At 42.0% G+C, this 20,509-nt stretch overlaps 1 protein-coding gene across 2 annotated transcripts in view; it reads left to right on the top strand.

Moving 5' to 3' along the window:
* The window catches only part of CKMT2 (creatine kinase, mitochondrial 2), a 100,566-nt gene that overhangs the window by 66,813 nt on the left and 13,244 nt on the right, over positions 1–20,509 (top strand). The window contains exons 1-5 of one of the 2 annotated variants that reach the window (XM_079333336.1): positions 8,490–8,560; positions 12,177–12,332; positions 14,514–14,712; positions 16,604–16,699; positions 18,901–19,122. In XM_079333336.1, coding sequence (XP_079189462.1) covers positions 12,181–12,332; positions 14,514–14,712; positions 16,604–16,699; positions 18,901–19,122 — 669 coding nt within the window. In that variant the 5' untranslated portion in view covers positions 8,490–8,560; positions 12,177–12,180. Of the gene's footprint in view, positions 1–8,489; positions 8,561–12,176; positions 12,333–14,513; positions 14,713–16,603; positions 16,700–18,900; positions 19,123–20,509 lie in introns of those variants that run through there. The other variant, XM_079333337.1, reaches the window with a different exon arrangement.

Raw genomic sequence — 20,509 nt, 5'->3', positions numbered from 1 at the left:
TTATAGAATTGAGGACAAATCACATTGAGATCCTTGATGTGTTTCACACAGAGCAAACCCAGAACCTTTCCAGAAAGAGAAGACACAAAGTCTTATCAGCACCTCATATTCCATTTCAAATAGCAATGCTTGGTTTATTCCACTGTGTTTGCTGCCAAAGTTTCATATCCAGTGGAAAAACCATCTGAAAAAAGAGCACCTTTTTCCTCTCTAAGCACTCCTCTCTGGGTTTTTCATGACAAAGAAGGAGAGGTGTCCAGAGTTCCAGATATCTGGAAGTGTGTGGTTCTTGTGATACCTTGTCAGCTGTGGTTTTCTGGTCATTACTGGTTTGACAATCACCATCTCAGAATTGCAATACAGCTGGGGAAAAAACCAAAAAAACCCAATTCAACCAACCAACCAACCAACCAACAAAAAATCCCAAACAAAACCAAAACTAGCAAAAAAAGGATCACTTTTTGGATTTCAGACATTCCTGCTTTTCCAAAGGGTCAGTTCTATGTGTAGGAAACCTTTTCTCTTCCCTTTAGCCAGAAAACACACTGCTAATTATAGACAGCCTTTCCTCTACTCTGGAGTGGATGTCCTGTGAAGAGCAACTTTAACAACTTAAAAATAGCAGGGGTTATTTTTAAAGCACTGGTTGGGCCTTGTTGAGCTCTTTATTTAGTGGAGATGTGTGAAGGGTCCTTGAGGAGCTTTTTTCTGGAAGTGTGACGGGGAGGGGGGGCTGCTCTGAGCCTGCTTGTCCCCCTGGCCAGTGTGTGCCCATGGCTGGCACCAAGTGCTGGATTTCTCTCCCCAGCCCCTGAGGGATGCAGGGGTTGGATCCCCTCAAAAAGGGATTTTTTCCCCCAGCCTGAGATCACTGTGTAAGGGGATACTGAGCATCCACAGTCATGAGGAATTCTCAGTGACAGGTCAGGGTGACCCCTGGGTATCAGATGTGTTTGCCTCTCTGCCTTATTCTGAATCCCAGGAATCCAGACCCCTGAAACTGGAAAACCAGGAATTGCCATTACAGCAGGGCACAGTCTAGCCTCTGGTATGAAGGACATTGTGTCCAGGGGCTCCCTGCTGCTCTAATTTAGCAGAGCTCTGATTCAGCAGCAGGACAGACACTCACCTGTGACCTTGCAAAGCTCTCAGGACAAACACAGCACCCTCCAACCCTAATTCCACACACACAGAGCAGCTCAGCTCATCACTCCTGACTGTCCCCGCTGACAAATTATTGAACCTTGACTTCAAATAAACTGCCTTCTAAATAATTGTGGCTATTAGAAATTTGTCTCACAGGTGACTCCCCTGCCCAGCAGCTCCCCCAGCAAACTGTGCAGGGGCAGATGGATTAATGTGAGCTGCACCTGAACTAACACTCAGCTGCTGCTGCCTCCCAGCAGGAGCGATGAAACCACCACAGCATCTGAGCTGTTGGATAATTATATTACAGATGGAAATAGGGCATTATTTATGGATGATCCTTGGCATCCCAACTGTTTCAGGAGCTGAGTTTCTCACAAAAGAGATCACAGACCAACAGTGCAGCCAAACTGTTTTATAAGTATTAATGATATATTCTTCAGAAATCATTGGGGAACTTTATAACAGTGTTTTTCCAGGTGCTTGTGCTGCAAATTCACAGTCTGGGGTTTGTTTGCATCTTCTGCTCTCCCAGGCTCTCAGCTTGGACCTCAGCACAATCCAGGCAGGCACTTCATGGCACCACCTGCTCCCAGGGAAGTCCTGGTCTGTTCAAAGCCTTTATCAAAAAAAGGTAAAAGGTAAAAAGTAGGTATGTCCCTCCCTCACCAGCCATGGGTTGGCTGTGCCCTTATTTCCTTACCCATGTTACCTCAAGAAATCCAGCTGGCTTTTTTTGTCCTTCAGCACCAGGAGCACAGCTCATAAAAAACTGGTGTGCCTGAGAGGTTTCCAGATGCATTGATCTGGAATGGATGTTTTGGTTTTAATTATTGGGGTGAGCATGGCTCCCATTAGCCCAAACAATTTTGGGAGAGAGATGTCTGTGTTTTGAAAAGTTTCAAAATTCCGAAACGTGGGTTTAGGAAACTGAGATGTAAAACTAAAAGAATATTAAATGTACAAAGGGACAAGGATTTTTAAGCTAGATGTTTGAAAGCTGCACAGTGCTGGCCTCTGTGCTCCTCTCTCAGCCCTGACACACCTTCAGCTCTGGTGGGAGCAGAGCCAGGTGAATGAAACTGATTATTCCCAACCATTGTGTGTTATTTCTTACTGTAATTTAGTGCTACATAGCTATAGAGATACAGCAATTCTAAATGCAATATAGTAATGTAATAACAGTAATTCTGGATGAGAGGCTGTTTGATGTTTCTGGCCTTACAGATAGTCCAAAATTAATGTCATGAATTAAAAAGTAAAGAGGAGGAGGGGAAAATCCCAAATGCCGTGCTGTGATCCCAGCTGTGCTGCCCCACCTGGGGTGTCAGTGGGTGGAACTGTGGCTCTGCCCTGCTCTGGACCTGTCCAGAGGGCTGACCTTTGGCTGGAGCTGGCCTGGGGAGCAGCAGGACCCTCCTGTCTGTCCGTGTCCATCTGTCCATCCATCCCTGGCGTGCACACCGTGCCCTCCAGGGGATTTTGGGGATGGAGTTGCTCTCACCCTCTGCTGCCTCTCCCCTCAAGGGCACCTGCTGAGGGAAATGCCACTCACAGGACCCAGCAGGGCAGGATTGGCCCCCGCAGTGGATTATTTTGGTTTCCCTCCTCCCTGGCCCGTCTCAGGTTTCCTGGGCTGCTCTCTGTGCCCAGCTCTGCTCCCTCCACACTCTGGGCTCGCTGCAGGCAGCAGGACATCCCCACCTCCAGCTCCAAGGTCAGTGTGGCTGCACAAACGCTGCTTTTCCAGCCCCAAAATGCAGCGTTTCAAATGCAAGGGTTGTTGGAGATGGGTTGGAAGCACCACAGGCTGCTGGTGTTAATTTAAACACCAAATTTTATAATGTGTTGGGTTGGGGAAGTGCTTGGTGCAGGGAAGTGTGTGCCAGCTCCTCCAGATAACCCAATCACAGGATTGTCAGGGTTTGGGAGAGACCTCTAGGATCACAAATCCAGACATTAATGCTGACCCTTAAGCAACAATTTTATTTGGAGAAAGAGAACCTCTTTGCAGATGTTTAGCAAGTTCAGAGTAAATATCTCTAATTATGAGTTTTTTGTGGTTTTGGTTGTAGCTCTCTGCACTGTGAAGATGAGAGGTTTTTATTGCAAAATGGCACCAGATGGGCTCAGCAGGGTGAGCAGTGCCTGCACCTTGGCTGGGCTTTGGCAGGAGAATTTGGGTCTCACCTGGTCAGGTCTGACCAGCCAGACCTTCAGCTGAGAGAAACCAAAAATCATGATGGCACCAAGGGGTTGTGTGTGACCTGTGCGAAGTTACCTTGTCTTGTTTATTCACATGAATTTGATCACAGGTTCATAGTTTGGATTTTTATTTTATTTTATTATTTTATTTTATTTTATTTATTTTATTTTATTATTTATTTTATTTTATTATTTTATTTTTTTAATTTTATTTTATTTTATTATTTTTTTTTTTTTTTTTTTCATTTTATTTTATTTTTTAAATTTCATTTTTTGGGGGTTTTTTTTTCCATTCAAATTAATAAGTTTTTATAACCATTGTCTGTCCTCTGCAATTATGAGGAGGAAGAAACTGGAAGGTGGTTGGTATTTTTGGTGGAGATGTTCCACACTGTAATTAATGGCCAGAATGATTTCTGCACTTTGGAGACTCAAAACCCAGATGGGTCCAAAGGGTTTGAGTGATGCTGAGAGTGAATGGTGAGAAACTGAAGAAAAAAAAAAATCACCAATATTGGTTTATGAGGGTGGATGTTTCAATGTGTGTCTTGTGTGAGCTGCAGGGTGCTGCAGACAATAAACTGATTTCTGGGTGTGTCAAAACAGCCCCAGAGGCAGCAGTGACCCATGGCAGCCCTTCCTGGGGCTCCAGAACCTTCCAGGGAGAACTTTCCCCTGCCCTCTGCAGGCTCCAGCCCAGCCCAGGGTGGCTCAGGGGAATTTCTGTGGGGTGGGAAAGGGCAGCTGTGTCCTGCCCCACGTGGGGCTCCAGCCCAGCTCAGGAGCTTTGCTCCCACAGCCCCTGTCAGCCCTGTCCACTTTGGCTGTGGCTCTGCCATTCCTCCAAAATGTCACTCAGCATCACATGCCGTGGCAATTAATACCACCCATGACACGGCTCAAATATTTAATCTACCTCTATTTCTAGAAATGTCACTGTAACCCTGGCACTTGCCTTCCCTCCAGGCAAGTGTGAAATATTGGATGACCAATGCCTGTGCTTAAAAAGCACCCAGGGAAGGATGGAGCTGGAAGCTTCCTCCTTAAAACAAGCTCAGGAAAGTGAAGGATCAACAGGGGAAATTATTTTTAATTTTATATTTATTTATTTATTTACTTAGTTATTTATTTTCATTTAAATTTATTTATTTATTTATTTATTTATTTATTTATTTATTTATTTATTTTTGCCGGCTTTTTAAATTTATTTGTTTGTTTTTATTTAATTGTTTTATTTATTTATTTATTTATTCATTTATTTATTCATTTATTCATTTATTTGTAAATTAGAGCTGGTTGTGCAGCTGTGAAGTTCCTGGGGTTCAAGCTGTGGTTGCAAAGAGCCCTGAACTGACACCTGTTATAGGTTAATGTTTTGATTAGGTTTTTTTTTGTTTGGTTGGTTTTTTGCTATATAGCTGTTGGCTTTTGTTTTGGGTTGTTTTATTTAGGTTGGTGTTTTTTCGTCGGCTGGTTGCTGTGCTTTGGTTTTTAGGTTGTTTATTTGTTTTGTTGTTGTTTAGCTGGTTTTTTGGTTGTTGTAGTTGCTTTTTGGTTGTTTTAGTTGTTTTTTGGTTGTTTTGGTTGCTTTTTTGCTTTGGTTTGTTTTGGTTTTGTTTTGGGTTTGCTTTAGCTTGCTTTTAGCTGCTTTTTTTTTTTTGTTTGTTTTTTGTTTTAGGAAGTTTTGTTGGCTTTAAAAAATACAGATTTAAATTTTAGGAATTACTTTTGGAAGTTTGTTTGAAAGATTTTGTTGCTTTTTTTGTGGGAATTGATTAGGTTTGTTTTATTTGAGTTTGTGCTGGGAAGTGTTTATTTTGCACTTTTGTTAATAAAAAAAAAAGGTTTTTTACTTTTTTTGGAAGAAAAACTTTTTTTGAGCTTGGTGAAGGAAGGAATTGTAGAAAGGGGGAGGGGGGGCTTTTTTGGAGGTTTTTTTTTTTATTTGTTTTAACTTAGACATATTATTTGGTGCCTCTTTGGTTGCAAAGAGCCCTGAACTGGCACCTGCAATCCCTTGGGCTGCTCTGCAGGCAGCACCAGGTTTGCACACCTTGGTGCTGGCCTTTGCCCCATTTAATTTTATTTTTTGTGCCTGGCAGGTGGCACAGACACCAAACACAGCCCTGGCAGGTCAGCAGTGTCCGGGGCTGGTCAGAGCAGGGAGCTGTGCCCTCCAGGGCTGTGACCTTGGGGACACTCCCAGAGGGAATTCTGCCCTGGGAAAGGCAAGATTCTGGTTTGGTTCTGTCTTGATTCTGCACTGCTCACCCCCTGTGGGTCAGGGTGAGGATGAGGAGGGTGGGAGCCCTTGGTCTGCAGCTCCTGCAGGCTGCTGTGACTCTGGGTCAGTGCTGTGACCTGCAGACACAGGATTATTCCTGTGGGATCAACCCAAAGGGTTCCTTTTGGGCAGAAAGCAAAGCACCAACTCTGAGCTCCTGGCTCAGACTTTGTCTGGTTATCTCTAAAAAACCAAAGCAGCTAATAGTTAAAAAGGTTATTTATTACAAAGCACATCTTATCACAAAGCACATCAGTCTCAAAAGGAAGACAAGCAATAGCAATGCATTATCAAAGCAATGGCAAAGCAGCAGCAATCAGCCAATGGCTACAAGCCCTGGCAAAAGGCAAAGGCTAAAAAGCACCAACTCTCCCCAATACAAACTCTTATATAGGACTTTTCCAACAAGCTAAGATGCAAACTCAGACCAGCACTCCTTAACCTGGTAGAATTCTGGTTTCTTAACATGGTAGGTTGCATATAAACTATATAAACTATATAAACTAAATCTTGTTCTATTTTTAAAAATGTAAACAGTATTATTACTATAACTGTAATGTGTCTGAGTCCTGTCTACAGCTGTGGGCCTGGAGCCTCTACTGAAGATACCAATGTGTTTGAACCTTCACTAGAACTCACTCTGCAATTGTGGCATTTGAAACCTTTCACTTACTGAAAGCATCAGAGCTCACCCTAAAACTACTGGCTTCCTTCTACCTAAATGTCTACTTTATGTGTAAGAGGCTTAATATACTGCACTGCATCCAGAGGCTTTAATTCAACCCCTGCACTCTGATTTCTCTCTGAAGAATTGAGAGAGACCCCTGACTCAGTGACTCCTACAGGGGGAAATGTGCAAGGCAAGTCCTGGAAACCCTTTGTCAGGCTCACATCTCCTAAAGCAGCTCTCAGAACACTCAGGGAATGAGAGGGAAACCCAAACCCAGCCCTGCCTGCAGGTGGAATCACCTGCAGGAAACACACCTGGTGTAGAATTTGGGCTGGGACGTGAAACCTGAGCCCCCATGCCAGCCAGGACAGCAGCACAGACAGGGCAGGAGGCAGCAGAGCAGCTCAGCCTGGCTGGAACAGCTCAGCTGGGCTCTATTCTCTCTATTTCTTACACAAAACATCATTATATTGTTCATTTTACAATTTAATTTGTTCATGATACAGCTGCCTCTTAGTGTGCTTGCCCACTACATTTTGGGAAAAAAGGTTTTATTGCTGCAGAGCATTACCTGGGTGACACCTGGCTGAGGTCTCATGCCAGGAATCTTGTCTTGTAAAAAATCTGAAAAATGAATCATTAAAGTTTATACCCAAAACAGGGTGCTGTGTCCAATCTTGTAGAATTCAGATTTCTCCTGGACAAATGATACACTAATAATCAGTGCAAGTTTAGATGCAGCTAGTCCTGTCTAGAATAAATCCCAAACTCTCATGTAGGCTGAGGTGGACTGAAAGAACTGGAATCTTAAGGAAGGTTGGTGCAATTAATGAACTTACCACAGATAAAATTTTAATTAAAAATGGATAAATCATAATCAAGAGCCCTTTAAGAATTTTTTTGTCAGTGCCTTCAGAATCCCCCAGAAGAGGAGAAAGGTCCTGTGTTTTGAGAAGGCATTCCAGTTTAAAGAGAAAATGAAAGTAATAGTGAAAAAAAAAACCTTGGTGGGGCTGATAGGATTGCAGACAACCCGATCACAGGCCATTGAATCAAATTTAACAGATATGCAGGCCAGGAATTAGAGTTTTATTCAATTATTTTTACCTCGGATTGATTAACCCTTAGAATTTATTTCTCTTTTCCAGACCATACTGTCTCTAAATGGTTTTGAACACCTCCTAAGGGAGGTGTTCTCCTTCCAGCACACCTGGTCAGCTCAGCCAAACACTCAATTCCTTCCCAAGGGTTAAAACTCAAAATTCTTCTGATCCTGAAACCGTGTTCTTTCCCCTTCCCAGCTGCACTGTGGCAGCACCACAGACAGTCACACAAAAATGGAATTTATATCATGAGCACAAGGGAAGACACTCAGGAAACTGCTACAAGAGACAAACCTGCACTTCCAGTGTTTAGGCTGTGCAGGGGTTAAATTACCCTGATGAAAGGGAAATGCTTGCAGGGGAGGCTTGAAGATGGTCTGTGGTGAAACCTGAATCACAGCACAGAAATCCTGTCCAAAAAAACACTCCTTTGATCAGAGGCAAAGGTGGAGCAAACCTGCTGCAGTGATAGCTGGCAGTTTCTGTGGGCAAAGAAGAGCTGGGTTTATCCATGATTTGAGGTCAGACTTGGCAAAAAGCTGTGATGAGGATCTCCCCTTAGTTTGGGACCATTCAGACTCATTGCAAATGAATCTTTTAAGATGTTTGTTTTGAAGCAATGCTTTACTTAAAAGTCATGAAGGGAAAAAATAATTGCCACTCTCCCTTTTCAGTGATATTGCCTCCTGTCCAATGCAGTTTTCTCATTCATTTTGTGCCCTCGTTTTGTAAAGATGTGTTTTTTTAAGCTGCACACAGGGTTTTGAGCAGGCTGTGCTGTGTTTGTGGTTCATTCCCAGAACTGGAGCCCACCCCTGTGGCCAGAGCTGTGATGAGCCACAGCTCTGGGGTGGAAAACTGAACTCACTCTCCCACAGCCCTGGTGATGTTTGCCTTGTCCTGACTTCCATGCTCCCCCAGACCCTTGGATTAGACAGTCAAAATTATTTATGGCAAATCCCTGCTGCCTCAGAAAGTTGGACTTTCCACTGTAAGAAGAGCTGAGTGGGGTTTTTTTTTAACAAAAGAGGGAAAGTTCCTCTGTCTGATCCTGTTTTGTGTTTTTTTTTTTTTTAGGTAGACAACCTTGCACAGTCTGTGGCATCTCCAGTGTGGGAGGCTTCTAGGAGCTGCCAGAGAAGAGTCTGTCAGGTAAAAAAACAACCTGTGAGGTGAAGCAGAGGGTCAGGAGATCCTTGCCTGTGTCCCAGGGCTGGGATGAGCTGCAGCCACAGTGGGAGATGCCAGGGAGCTCCTGGGGCTGGCAGTGTGGCTGGGGCTGAGCCCCCAGTGCTGAGCCCAGCAGGGCACATCAGGATGGGCAGGCAGAGAGGGTGAGGGGCTCAGCCCAGCTGTTTGCTCTCCAGCTGATTCATTTCCCTCCCTGCTCACAGCTTCTGGTTTCTGTTGGCACCCAGAGCACAGGCTGAGCTTCTGCCCCTGCTCTGACAGGGATCCCCACCCTGCTGTGCCTCCCCTCCTTCCTAAACACACCAATTAAATCAGTGTACAGACCATGACTGCCCCTTAAACAGCACAGGGCTCACAAATTCCCAAAAATCCCCAGGCTGGTGGAGGTGCAGCAGAGTGCCTGGGGCTGTTTGGGTCCTGATACCGTCACCTGCAGTGGGGATTGTGACACGGCTGTGATGGTTTCAGGACAGGATTTGGACTGCCAGCCCATTCCTCGCAATGCTGAAACAGAACTATAAATTCCCAGAGCTGCTGCGAAAATGCACGAGGTGTTTCACAGAGATTGAGGAGTAACAATAGTTCTGTGCAGATTAGTCATAAGGAAATATTTCCAGAGTGTAGGATAAGGGTGCTACACTGTGAAAAGGCACAGGAACGATCTGCTAAACACACAGAAAAGAAGTGATCAGGAAAAGCTCCATCAGAAACCTCTGACTTGACTTTTATTTACAGTCAAACACACTCATACTGCATTTTGGGAGGGAATATCCTCCTGCAGTCACAAGAGCCTGTCCTGCAGGTCACCTACATGAATTAATGGGCTCAGGGAGAATCTTTCAGTGAAAAAATAGTGAATTTCCTGTCAAACAGTCAGCACCTTTCTCTGGAAGTGACATTATATTAACTGGATATTGTGTTTCAATGGCATGGAGGAGACAGAATGAAAAAGGTTCTGGTAAAAAATTCACAACAGAGGACATGAAACAAATGACCTCAAACTTGGAACACATCCTGTTCCTCATCTCTGTGATGTAGAAAACAGCTACAGGTTTGCAACACAGAAATATTCAAGCACAGAACAACTTCTTACCGAGTGAGAAGATAAAGGTGCAACACTGCATTTGTCTTTGGTCAAGAAAGACAAAAAGGAAAAAGAAATAAAGGGTTTGGCTCTAACTAACCCAGCTCTACCAGGAAATTATTGGGAATTTGCTCAGTAAAAATCAAATCCAAAGATTTCAGGAATTTAGAATAATCCCCAAAAGAATAGTGAAGAGGCTGCATAAAAAAATCACACTTGAAAAATCTTTTAGTAAAACAACTGAAACAGAAGATCCTGGAAAAAATGTAATGGGTTGGTTTTTCTTGTAGCTCTTCCATGCTCATTTCCCAAAGGTGGTTTACAAAAGTCCAGTCTGAGGAAAAAGCTTCTGCCAGTTACACAAATTGGAACTTAGATTAATGGAATTGTCCTTTATTTGGGCAAGAGTTGTATCTTCCTAAGGAGCTCACAGCCAGGATTCTAACCCAAATCTGATTATTTTCGGGAAGAACCTGCATTGCCTCCCACAGAACATGACAATTTCTTGGCCAGCCTCAGTCACAGTCCCAACTAAGCAGGGCCAGTATTTGTGTACATACACAAAATCCCCAAATTTCTCTGAACATCCTAGAGGAGTACGAGCTGCTAAGGGAGATGAGTTTGTGGGGTGAACTGTATTAAATTATGTATTATAAATACGTGAAATTTATGTATTTTATTTCTTCACAAGGCCCTGTTTGTGATTGGCAGCTCTTGATAACCAAAGGGTCAGTGGTAAATCCCTCCTTGCATTCTTTCTTCTGATGTTTATTTACCTTCTTCAATGTTATCATACAGATAAGAGACTCCACCAGTGCATCAAATCAACATTAGCTATTTCATAAAATCATCTGGCCATTCTTACCATTGTCAGTTAGTAACACAAATAAAGGCATTGGCTACTTTTGCAGCAGTTAATGTTGCAATGCATAGCACATCGTCTCAATTTTGCTATTTTGCAAGAGCAAAATATTTATGTATATGTATAATATGTAAAATATAATGTGTTATAATATATAAAATATGTATTTATGCATTATAAATATAATATATTTATATTTATGTAAATAATTAGATTATTTATATAATTATTTTAATTCTATATTTACTTATTTTTAAAATGCATACATGTATATAATGAATCAATATAAATATAAATATAAATATAGATATATGATTATATATACAATTTATATTATTTATACTACTTCTACTATTTCTATTATTTATACATTATTTATATTTATATTTGTAATTATAATTGTAATTGTAATTTGTAATTATAATTCTAATTATAATTATATTTGTATTTTTATATTTTTATTTTAATTTTTTAAAAATTTCTTTATACTAACATTTATATACATGCATATTTATATATTTATATGTATATATATTTATATATTTATATATTTTCAGATTTATAGACCTATATATTTATATATATTTATAACCTTTTACCTAAATTTTTAAAATATTTATATTATTTTTTAAAAATCCAAATATATATATATATATAAAATTATATTTATATATTTAGGTAATATATAATTATAAATATAGTTATACGTAATTATTAATAATATTTAATAATATACCATAAATAGTTATAATAAAATAAATAAAATTATAGTATGATATATAATATAGATATGATAATAATAAGTATATTATAATTATATATAATTTATATATTATATAAATTATATATTATAGAATATATAATATAATGTAATATAATATAATGTCATATAATGGAATGGAATATAATATAATATATGATATATATTGTATTATATTACATATAATATATGTATATTCTATATATATGTATATACATATATATGTATATATAATAATATAAAATGTAATATAATATAATATAATATAGTATAATGTAATGTAATACAATATAATGTAATGTAATATAATATAATATAATATAATATAATATAATATAATATAATATAATATAATATAATATAATATAATATAATATAATATAATATAATATAATATAATATAATATAATATAATATAATATAATGTAATATAATATAATATAATATAATGTAATATAATATTATATTATATTACATTATATTATATTATATTACATTATATTATCTTATATTACATTACATTACATTACATTACATTACATTACATTACATTACATTACATTACATTATATTATATTACATTATATATTTATATATAGATTATTTATCATACAAATATAAATAATCAGATTATTTATAAACAGATTGCAAGCATTGCGCAGTGCAGAGCGGGCTGGAGCCCCGCAGAGCGCAGTGCAGCAGCAGAGGCAGTTGCGGGTGGTGGCGGGGCGCAGGGCAGCCCGGCAGGGAGCGGGGCGCAGGGCAGCCCGGCAGGGAGCGGGAGCAGGGCAGCCCGGCAGGGAGCGGGGCGCAGGGAGCGGGGCGCAGGGCAGCCCGGCAGGGAGCGGGCGCTGACCCGTGTGTCCCGCAGGAGCATGGCTGGCACCTTCTGCCGAATGCTGGCCGGGCGCGCCGCCCCCGCGCTGCTCGCCGCCGCGGGCACCGGGGCGCTGGCCGCGGGATACCTGCTGGGCCAGCACAACGTCAGCGCCGCCGTGCTCGAGAAGAGGAAGCTCTTCCCGCCCAGGTGAGCGCCCCGGGATCGCCGCCGCAGCCGCTCCGTGCTCGGGATGCGCGCCCGCGGAGCGGGGTGCGCCGGGGTCGCACAGGAGCGGAGAACAGCGGGATTCTGCCGCAGGCCGGCAACGCACGCACCGCGGGCTGCCAAAACCTCCCAGAGCCCACACCCGAGGTGGTCACCAGCTTTTCACACAGTTATAAGTTTGGTCCGTTTACGTGTCAGGTGTTAATCCTCCTCAATTACAGCTTCAGGTTTTTTGGGTTTTTTTACCCCCAGTTTGCTCCCCCCAGCTCACTTCTTGGCATTGTTTCATTAGCAATAATACAGCAACACACACACACACAATCACTTCTAAAGCACTAAGAAGAGGCAGTTTAAAGAAAGGCTACTGCACTTATATAGGATAGATCGTGCAATGCAGAACAGGAAAGGATTATTGTTTTAAGAAGGCAACACCTTTTTGTAAAACATTACGTAGCACACGTATGGCTCTGGGATTAAAAACAGGTGTTAGTTTATGTTATTAATTTCTTTTCTTTTGTTTGTCTCTGAGAAAAGTCTCCAGCCTGAGGAAGATCTGAGCTGGAGCTGAGAAAGATAATAGCTTGGGGAAAATCCCAACTAGAGCCTTCAGCAGTGTCCACAACTTTTGTTTATACTTTTTGGAATCTGAGGCTGTGGTGTGTCCTAGATTTTCAGAGGAATTGTTTTGTCTGACCAAGATGTGAAAACAGTAACTAACACTCTTTCTGGAGTTGAGAGTTATACACTAAAGCAGTACAGGATTTGAAAAATACGGAAGGTGAAATCCTAAGGCATTGTTGGGATAATATCACCTCTCAAAAAATGCCTCCAAACCAACCAAACCCAACACTGCTGAATGATAACAAGCCCAATAAATGCCTCAGGATTATTACTGTATCTTTATATTTAACTCACCACGGACCAACAGCTTTGCAAATCCACCTATTGGACCTGCTGCTTGAATGGGCTCTGCAGGGAAATGGGAAAGTATTTTCTCCATGCAAGCAGTAATAATCTCCTGTGTTACTGCTGTGCTGGAAATACTCCTAATTCTGTCACAAATTGGCTGACTGATGGTTACAAATTAATTAAACACCTTTTTCTCTGTAGATTGACTTTGCCAAAGGTAATGTGGGCCAGGCTCTGACAGATTCCTTCTATTATTTGATTTACACAATCTCAGCTAAAATATATTGTTAGAGAAATAGCATATCTGTACATAAAGCAAGCACTACTAGTACACAATAGCTGAGGACTGACAGACTTGAAAAATCCCTTGCTAAAGGCCAACATCTTTATTTTCCCTGGCTGCTTTCTGCAAATAGTGATGCCATTAAGCCAGGCCCTGGTGTTTCAGACAAAGCACTGCCCAGCTGGCAGGTCACACAGTCCCTCTGATGCCCACTGTCAGGAAAATCAATGCACAGACACCAGAGGCTTATGTGCAGAAAGGAGACAGAGGAGTCCTTTTGCTTTATTCCAATAAAGGCCATTCCCCTGGGATCTCTCAGATTTTTGGAGGCTGCAGCCTCCTTTTGTCCCAATTTCCCTCTCTCTTTCCCTGTGGGTTGAGGCACCTGAGAGGCACAGACTGCCCAAACACCTGACACCTGAGATTCCCCTCTAATTTATAACCCTCCCTCTTAATTTTTAATTTTTATAGGATTCATAGTTTTCCCCCATTGCTTCTTTCATTTTCCAATATCCAATTTCATTTATCAGTGAACCTACAGTTTGTTTGTAAAGGCAAATATCTTTTCCCATTCATCAATCAGTGGAATCCATCCCTTTGTTTCATTTATCTCTCAGTGCTGGTTTCATCTATGAGCAGACCCACAGCTCATTTATAAAGACAAATCTGACATTCCTCTTACCAGGGAGCTGTAAGAGCACCCGGGGCTGCAAACCGCAGAGCCCCTCTTCATCTAAATTTCAGAAATCTATCTGACTGAACAAACCAGTGCTCTTTGCTGCCTGTCTGAGATGGGGCTCAGTGCCCTCTCACACCTCCGCACAAAGCGCAGAGCCACGCGGGGTGTGCCAGCCAGAGCCTCCCTTCCCTCCCAAAAAACACCCCACAGCACACAAACCCAGAGCAGCCAGGCTCCAGCCTCACTCAGCACCCCGAGTGCTGCCAGGGCTCACCCATGGCTCACCCTGCAGTGCTGACTACCCCGACCTGCGCAAGCACAACAACTGCATGGCCGAGTGCCTGACCCCGGCCATCTACTCACGGCTGCGCGACAAGATGACCCCCAACGGCTACACCCTGGACCAGTGCATCCAGACCGGCGTGGACAACCCCGGGCACCCCTTCATCAAGACTGTGGGCATGGTGGCTGGGGACGAGGAGTCCTACGAGGTAAGGGCGTTCCACCCCGCTCGTGGCGTCACGTTTTTGGCTGCAGGCGAGCGGCGGAAAGTGTTGGTGTTGGTGGAACCTCCGAATCTTGATCTCGGTGAAACCTCCAAATCTTGGTCTCAGTGGAACCTCCAAACGTTACGTGTCAGGGTCACCAAGTGGTGAAAGGACACAGTAACATGGCACTCTCTCATGGTACAAGGAAGAGCAGTTTATTGGAGGAAGCCATGGCTTTAAATAAGACAGTTCGTGAAAAACAAAATACAGACAGTTCATAGGTCAGAGAGGGAGACACCTCTCATCCCAGGCTTCTCACGGATACAGCAGGTGTTTATCTTTGTTATAATTCTTCCTCTTGTGTTTGCAGTAGAGAAAAGGCCTCTAGCTTGGGAAAAATCCTAGATGAGCCTGAGAAAGCCAGACTGGAAAATTCTCCCTGGGCCTGTAATGGCCACAGAAAAAGATAATGCAACGTAGTTCCTCATGTAATGGAGATACAAAAGAGAGCTTTATTTAAAGAAACACCACACTTATATAGGGTAGGACATGCAAAACAAAACAGAAAAGGCTCATTGGTCCAAGAAGGCAACACCTCTTTGAAAACATGCTTTGTGCAAAACAGCACAAGACACTCAGGGCTCTCACACACCCTGCAGGTGCATAATCATTGTTATAATTGTTTGTCCTTGTGCAGGCTGAAAAACCCACTGCTTCAGGGCCGTTTTTTCCCTGGTTCCCAGCTGTATCCAATGACATCATGGTGTGTGGGGATTGCTTTGGGTTTAGGTCTCCAAAGAGCTGAGCAGTCGCTGATTGCTGTAAAGTTGTTTATCGTAAATGCACATCCGTGTCAAAGAGCTACAAAGTCTGTGTTAAAAGTTTCTGACACAGTCCCAAATGGAAGCAAAAGTTTCAGCCATGTATAGAGTCCTGAGCAAATGCAGATGCTCCCTAGTCTTTTCTTTTTTTGTTTTTTAATTTGTCTTCTTCCTGGGGTAGTGATGATGATGATGATGATGGTAGAGTAAGAGAGAGCAAGGGAGCTCACTCCAGTACATGGATTCTTATTTACAAATTACCCAATGAACTACAAACAAAAATCTGGAGCATTTATTCTAAATCTATTAGAATTCTAGTTCAATAATACCTATGTTTACATATGATCTGTGCATATAGCTTATCTGTTCTATCTGTAAAAGTAAGCAATATTCCTACTATATTTTTATTATGTCTAGCACTATGTTTTTGAGCTCTCACAGCAGCTTGTTTTTGAAATCTGTTTTTACACTAGATTCTAAGGCTTTTGCTTTTTAAGGCATTTAAAACATATCCTTATTGACTTAAACTTACTCACTTATTTAGAACTTAAGCTCATATCTCTATTTCATGTATGAGTGGTTCAATATACTTTACTCCATCCAAAGGTTTTAATTCCTGCTCTCTGAGGAATTCAGAGAGGCCTCTGTTCCACACACCCCAACAGTGGGGTCGTTCCCATCAGATGAGGAAGGTTCCTAAGACAAGTTGTGTCCCATGGGGTGCACTGGGGCAGGCTGGTGTTTCCCCTGCTTTTAGGAAAAGCAGAAATATGTGGTATCACCACAGGTGCCCCCTCTGCTCCAGCTGAAGGCAATAAAATAAAAAAAGCCTGCTGGGCAGCAGCTGCCCTCCTTCCTGCAACTAAACCAAATTTATGGAAAAGGTGTTCACACCCCAAACCCCAGCCTGGTTGTCTGGTTCCTGTCTGTGGTGACAGGAATTCTGCCTGGAGCTGTTGTGAGGATGTGTTTCTGTTTGTTTCTGTTTCTGTTTCTGTTTCTGTTTCTGTTTCTGTTTCTGTTTCTGTTTCTGTGATGCTGCAGATTCTCTCTAGATTCTCTTCACCCCACAGGTGTTTGCTGAGATTTTTGACCCTGTCATTAAAAACAGACACAATGGCTACGACCCACGGACAATGAAGCATCACACGGACCTGGATGCATCCAAGGTAGGACTGAGATAAAACTGACAAAAAGGCTTTCAGCTGCCCATTCCAATGATGATGCTGTATGCAACAGGGCTTCCATTTTTCTTGAGCCAGCTCTGAAGACCCAGTTTTATGGTTAAGGAAAATGGGGCACCAGTCATGGCCCTGCCAGCTGCATCCCTTGTTCTCAGCAGGGAATCAGTCCCAGCTGCACCAAACATTTGGGACACAGTCTCACTGGGCACTGTGGGTCTGTTCATGAGCTTACAAATCATAGGCTCATCAGAAAATGGTGGGGTTGGAAGGGACCTCAAAGCCCGTCTCATTGCACCCCATCCATGGCAGGGACCCCTCCCACTGTCCCAGGTGCTCCAAGCCCAGTGCCCAACCTGTCCTGGGCTCTGCAGGGATCCAGGGCAGCCTCAGCTGCTCTGTACATCCCAGGATGCCTGGCCTTGCTTTCACCCTCTGTAGAGTTCCTTTTTGTGTCTGAGCTTCTTCAGGAGCTCCTTGTCATCCACACAGGCCTCCTGATGTTTTTTGTGATGCCCTGTTTCTTGGGATGCATCACTCCTGAGTTTGGAGGAGTTGATCCATGAATGATACCCAGCATCCTTGAGCCCCTGCTCCCTCCAGGGGTTTATCCCATGGTGATTGGCCAAGCAGGTTCCTGGAGAGGCTGAGGTGTGCTCTCCTGCAGTCCAGTTAGTGACCTTGCACTCACCTGATAGCACTTTGAAGGGTGACAGCCCCTCCTCAGTCCCCTGCCTGCCTTCCCAGGGAGCTGTGTCCTTCCAGTGCAGCTCCCTGCTCACAGCAGTGTCCCTCTCTGTCCCCATGATGGCCATGCACACATCTGCCCCTCCTCTTCATCCCCCACACTACAGTGCTTTGTACAGATGTACCTGATGGAGACACTTGTTGGTGTGTATGGAATTCCCTGGGCTGCAGCTCCTCAGACTGACATGGGCTTAAGCCACAGAGTGAAAGCAGGAGTTTAATCCAGTCCCCCCACATACACCTGATCAAACCTTACATGCAGCTCAGTATTTCATAGTCAGCTACAGTGTGGTTGTTTAGCTCATTTTGAATGTTTCCTCTTCCAAAGATCTTCCTTACCTTGCCCTCTGCCTCTGCCCATATCCATCTTTCCCAAAATCTTTGTGGACTCCTTCATATTTGGGGGCCATGAGGGAGGAGCTGGTTACTCCAACATGTTTGTTCAACCAGGGAAAGTTGTTTTTCACAACAGCAACTCCTGGTGATGCCTTGGGAGAGTCCCTGGAGCAGAGGCTGGACAGAGTTAAAGGAATAAAGCGGGGATTTATCAAAAACCTTTAAAGGATTCACCTTGGGCAGTGCAAGAGCAAACCCAAAAAGGACTCTGAGTCACAATTTTCACACTTTTATCAGTTTTGTTCCATTTGCACATTGGGGTTCATTGTCCAGTTGCAGCTCCAGGCTCTGCAGTCCCACCCTCCCAGATTCTCTCCTCAATTCTCTGTTTGCACTTTTTGGGGCTGGAGCTGCAGCGTGTCCTTGGTTCTGGGCTGGGAAAGGATTGTTTGTGTGCCTGAGCTGGGGGAGAACTTGTGACACTGTATGGAGTTCAGATTTACACACCATTGCAGTGCAGAGTCTGGAAAATGGGAAAATAAATAGGAAAAATAGTAAAATAGGGAAATAGGAAAATAGGAAAACTAGGAAAATAGGAAAATAGGGAAATAGGAAAATAGGGAAATAGGAAAAATAGGAAAATGAGGAAAATAGGGAAATAGGAAAATAGGAAAATTAGGAAAATAGGGAAATAGAAAAATAGGGAAATAGGAAAATAGGAAAGTTAGGAAAATAGGGAAATAGGGAAATAGGAAAATAGGAAACTAGGGAAATAGGAAAACAGGGAAATAGGAAAATTAGGAAAATAGGGAAATTAGGAAAATAGGGAAATAGGAAAATAGGGAAATAGGAAAATTTGGAAAATAGGGAAATAGGAAAATAGGAAAACAGGGAAATAGGAAAATAGGAAAATAGGGAAATAGGAAAATTAGGAAAATAGGGAAATAGGGAAATAGGAAAATAGGGAAATAGGGAAATAGGAAAATAGGGAAATAGGACAATAGGACAATAGGAAAGCTAAGCCTTCAGGCGTGAGTGGTGCCCCCAGGGGTCCCGGCGGGGTGCCGGGGTGCCGCCGCAGCCGCCCTGAGCCGCGCTCCCCGCAGATCACCCACGGGCAGTTCGACGAGCGCTACGTGCTGTCGTCGCGGGTGCGCACGGGGCGCAGCATCCGCGGGCTCAGCCTGCCGCCCGCCTGCTCCCGCGCCGAGCGCAGGGAGGTGGAGAGCGTGGTGGTCACCGCGCTGTCCGGCCTGCGCGGAGACCTGTCCGGCAAGTACTACAGCCTCACCAACATGACCGAGCGGGAGCAGCAGCAGCTCATCGACGTGAGTCCCCCCAGCCCCGCTTGCCCGCGGGGATAACCGCACCACTAACCTGTGTTTGTGACGGGATGGCGAGAGCCCACGGTCTGTCTGTCTGCTAGGTGCATCACCCCGCAGGGCTCAAACGTGGATTTTATTTCTTTTTAAATTTAATTTAAATTTTATTTTTAATTTTTATTTTTATTATTATTTCTATTTTTAATTTAGTTTTTATTTTTATTTTAGTTTTTATTTTTATTTTTTTATTTCTATATTTTTTATTTCTATTTTTATTTTTTTATTTCTATTTTTATTTTTATTTTTTATTTTTATTTTTATTGTTACTTTTATTTTTATTTTTATTCTTCTTTTTGTTTTTGTTTTTATTTCTATTTTTATTTATATTTTTATTTTTATTTTTATTCTTATTTTTGTTTTAATTTTTTTTATTTTTTATATTTTATTTCTATTTTAATTTATTTTTATTTTTATTTTTATTTACATATATTTTTATATATTTATTATATTTATATATTTATATGTTTTTCTATTTATATATATAAATATATATTTTTATATATATTTATATATATTTTATATATTTCTATCTATTTATATATTTATTTACATATTTGTTTTTATTTATATTTATTTGTACTCCAGAGAGCAAAGTCACATCAAGCTCATGCGGCTGCTGCTGCCTCTTTGGACCAGTGAAGGGATAAATTCAGCCCCTTTCCTTGCTCATTTACTAGTCCTAGAAAGACTGACACTTTCTATATTAGACTGAAACATTGATATTTTCTATATTATGCTGAAAGACTGTCACTTTCTATATTAAACTGAAAGGTTGATATTTTATATATTAGACAGAAACACTGATACTTTCTATATTACTAACCATTCTAACTAAAAGTATTACACTAAATAGCTATTACATCCTATCTGCATCCCATGCTGTGGGGGTGGGAGTGGGCTTTGTGATTTCTCTACAGAATTACACTAATGCTAATTTCCCAAAATTTGGCTGCAATTCCATAAGTGGACACTACACTAATTCTAATTTCCCAAGAGTGGCCGTAGCTTATCGCACCCAGGTGAATTCGTTGTGTTTAAGGAATTGAAGGATCTGGCCCATAACAAGAGTTTTCATTGTCACACAGATGGAAACACAAGGATTTTCATCATGGATTTTGTCACAGCATGTGACATGTCAAACAAAGCTTGAAATGTGCATTTTAAGTGTCCAAAGGAATGGCTGTACCCTCTTAGCTATATTCATGGCACATTATTCCATAACATCAACCAAAGGGGAGCTGATGCAGTAAGGTAACTATTTATAACCCTGCAAACAGGTGTCTGGATTAACCAGCAGTTAAGAATTTATGTAAGGTCAGTAACTTTTTTAATT

Source organism: Erithacus rubecula (genome assembly GCF_903797595.1).
Source record: "Erithacus rubecula genome assembly, contig: scaffold_96_arrow_ctg1, whole genome shotgun sequence".
NCBI lineage: Eukaryota > Metazoa > Chordata > Aves > Passeriformes > Muscicapidae > Erithacus > Erithacus rubecula.
Note: the sequence above shows the minus strand (reverse complement) of the source record. Positions and strands in the feature narration are given on the sequence as shown.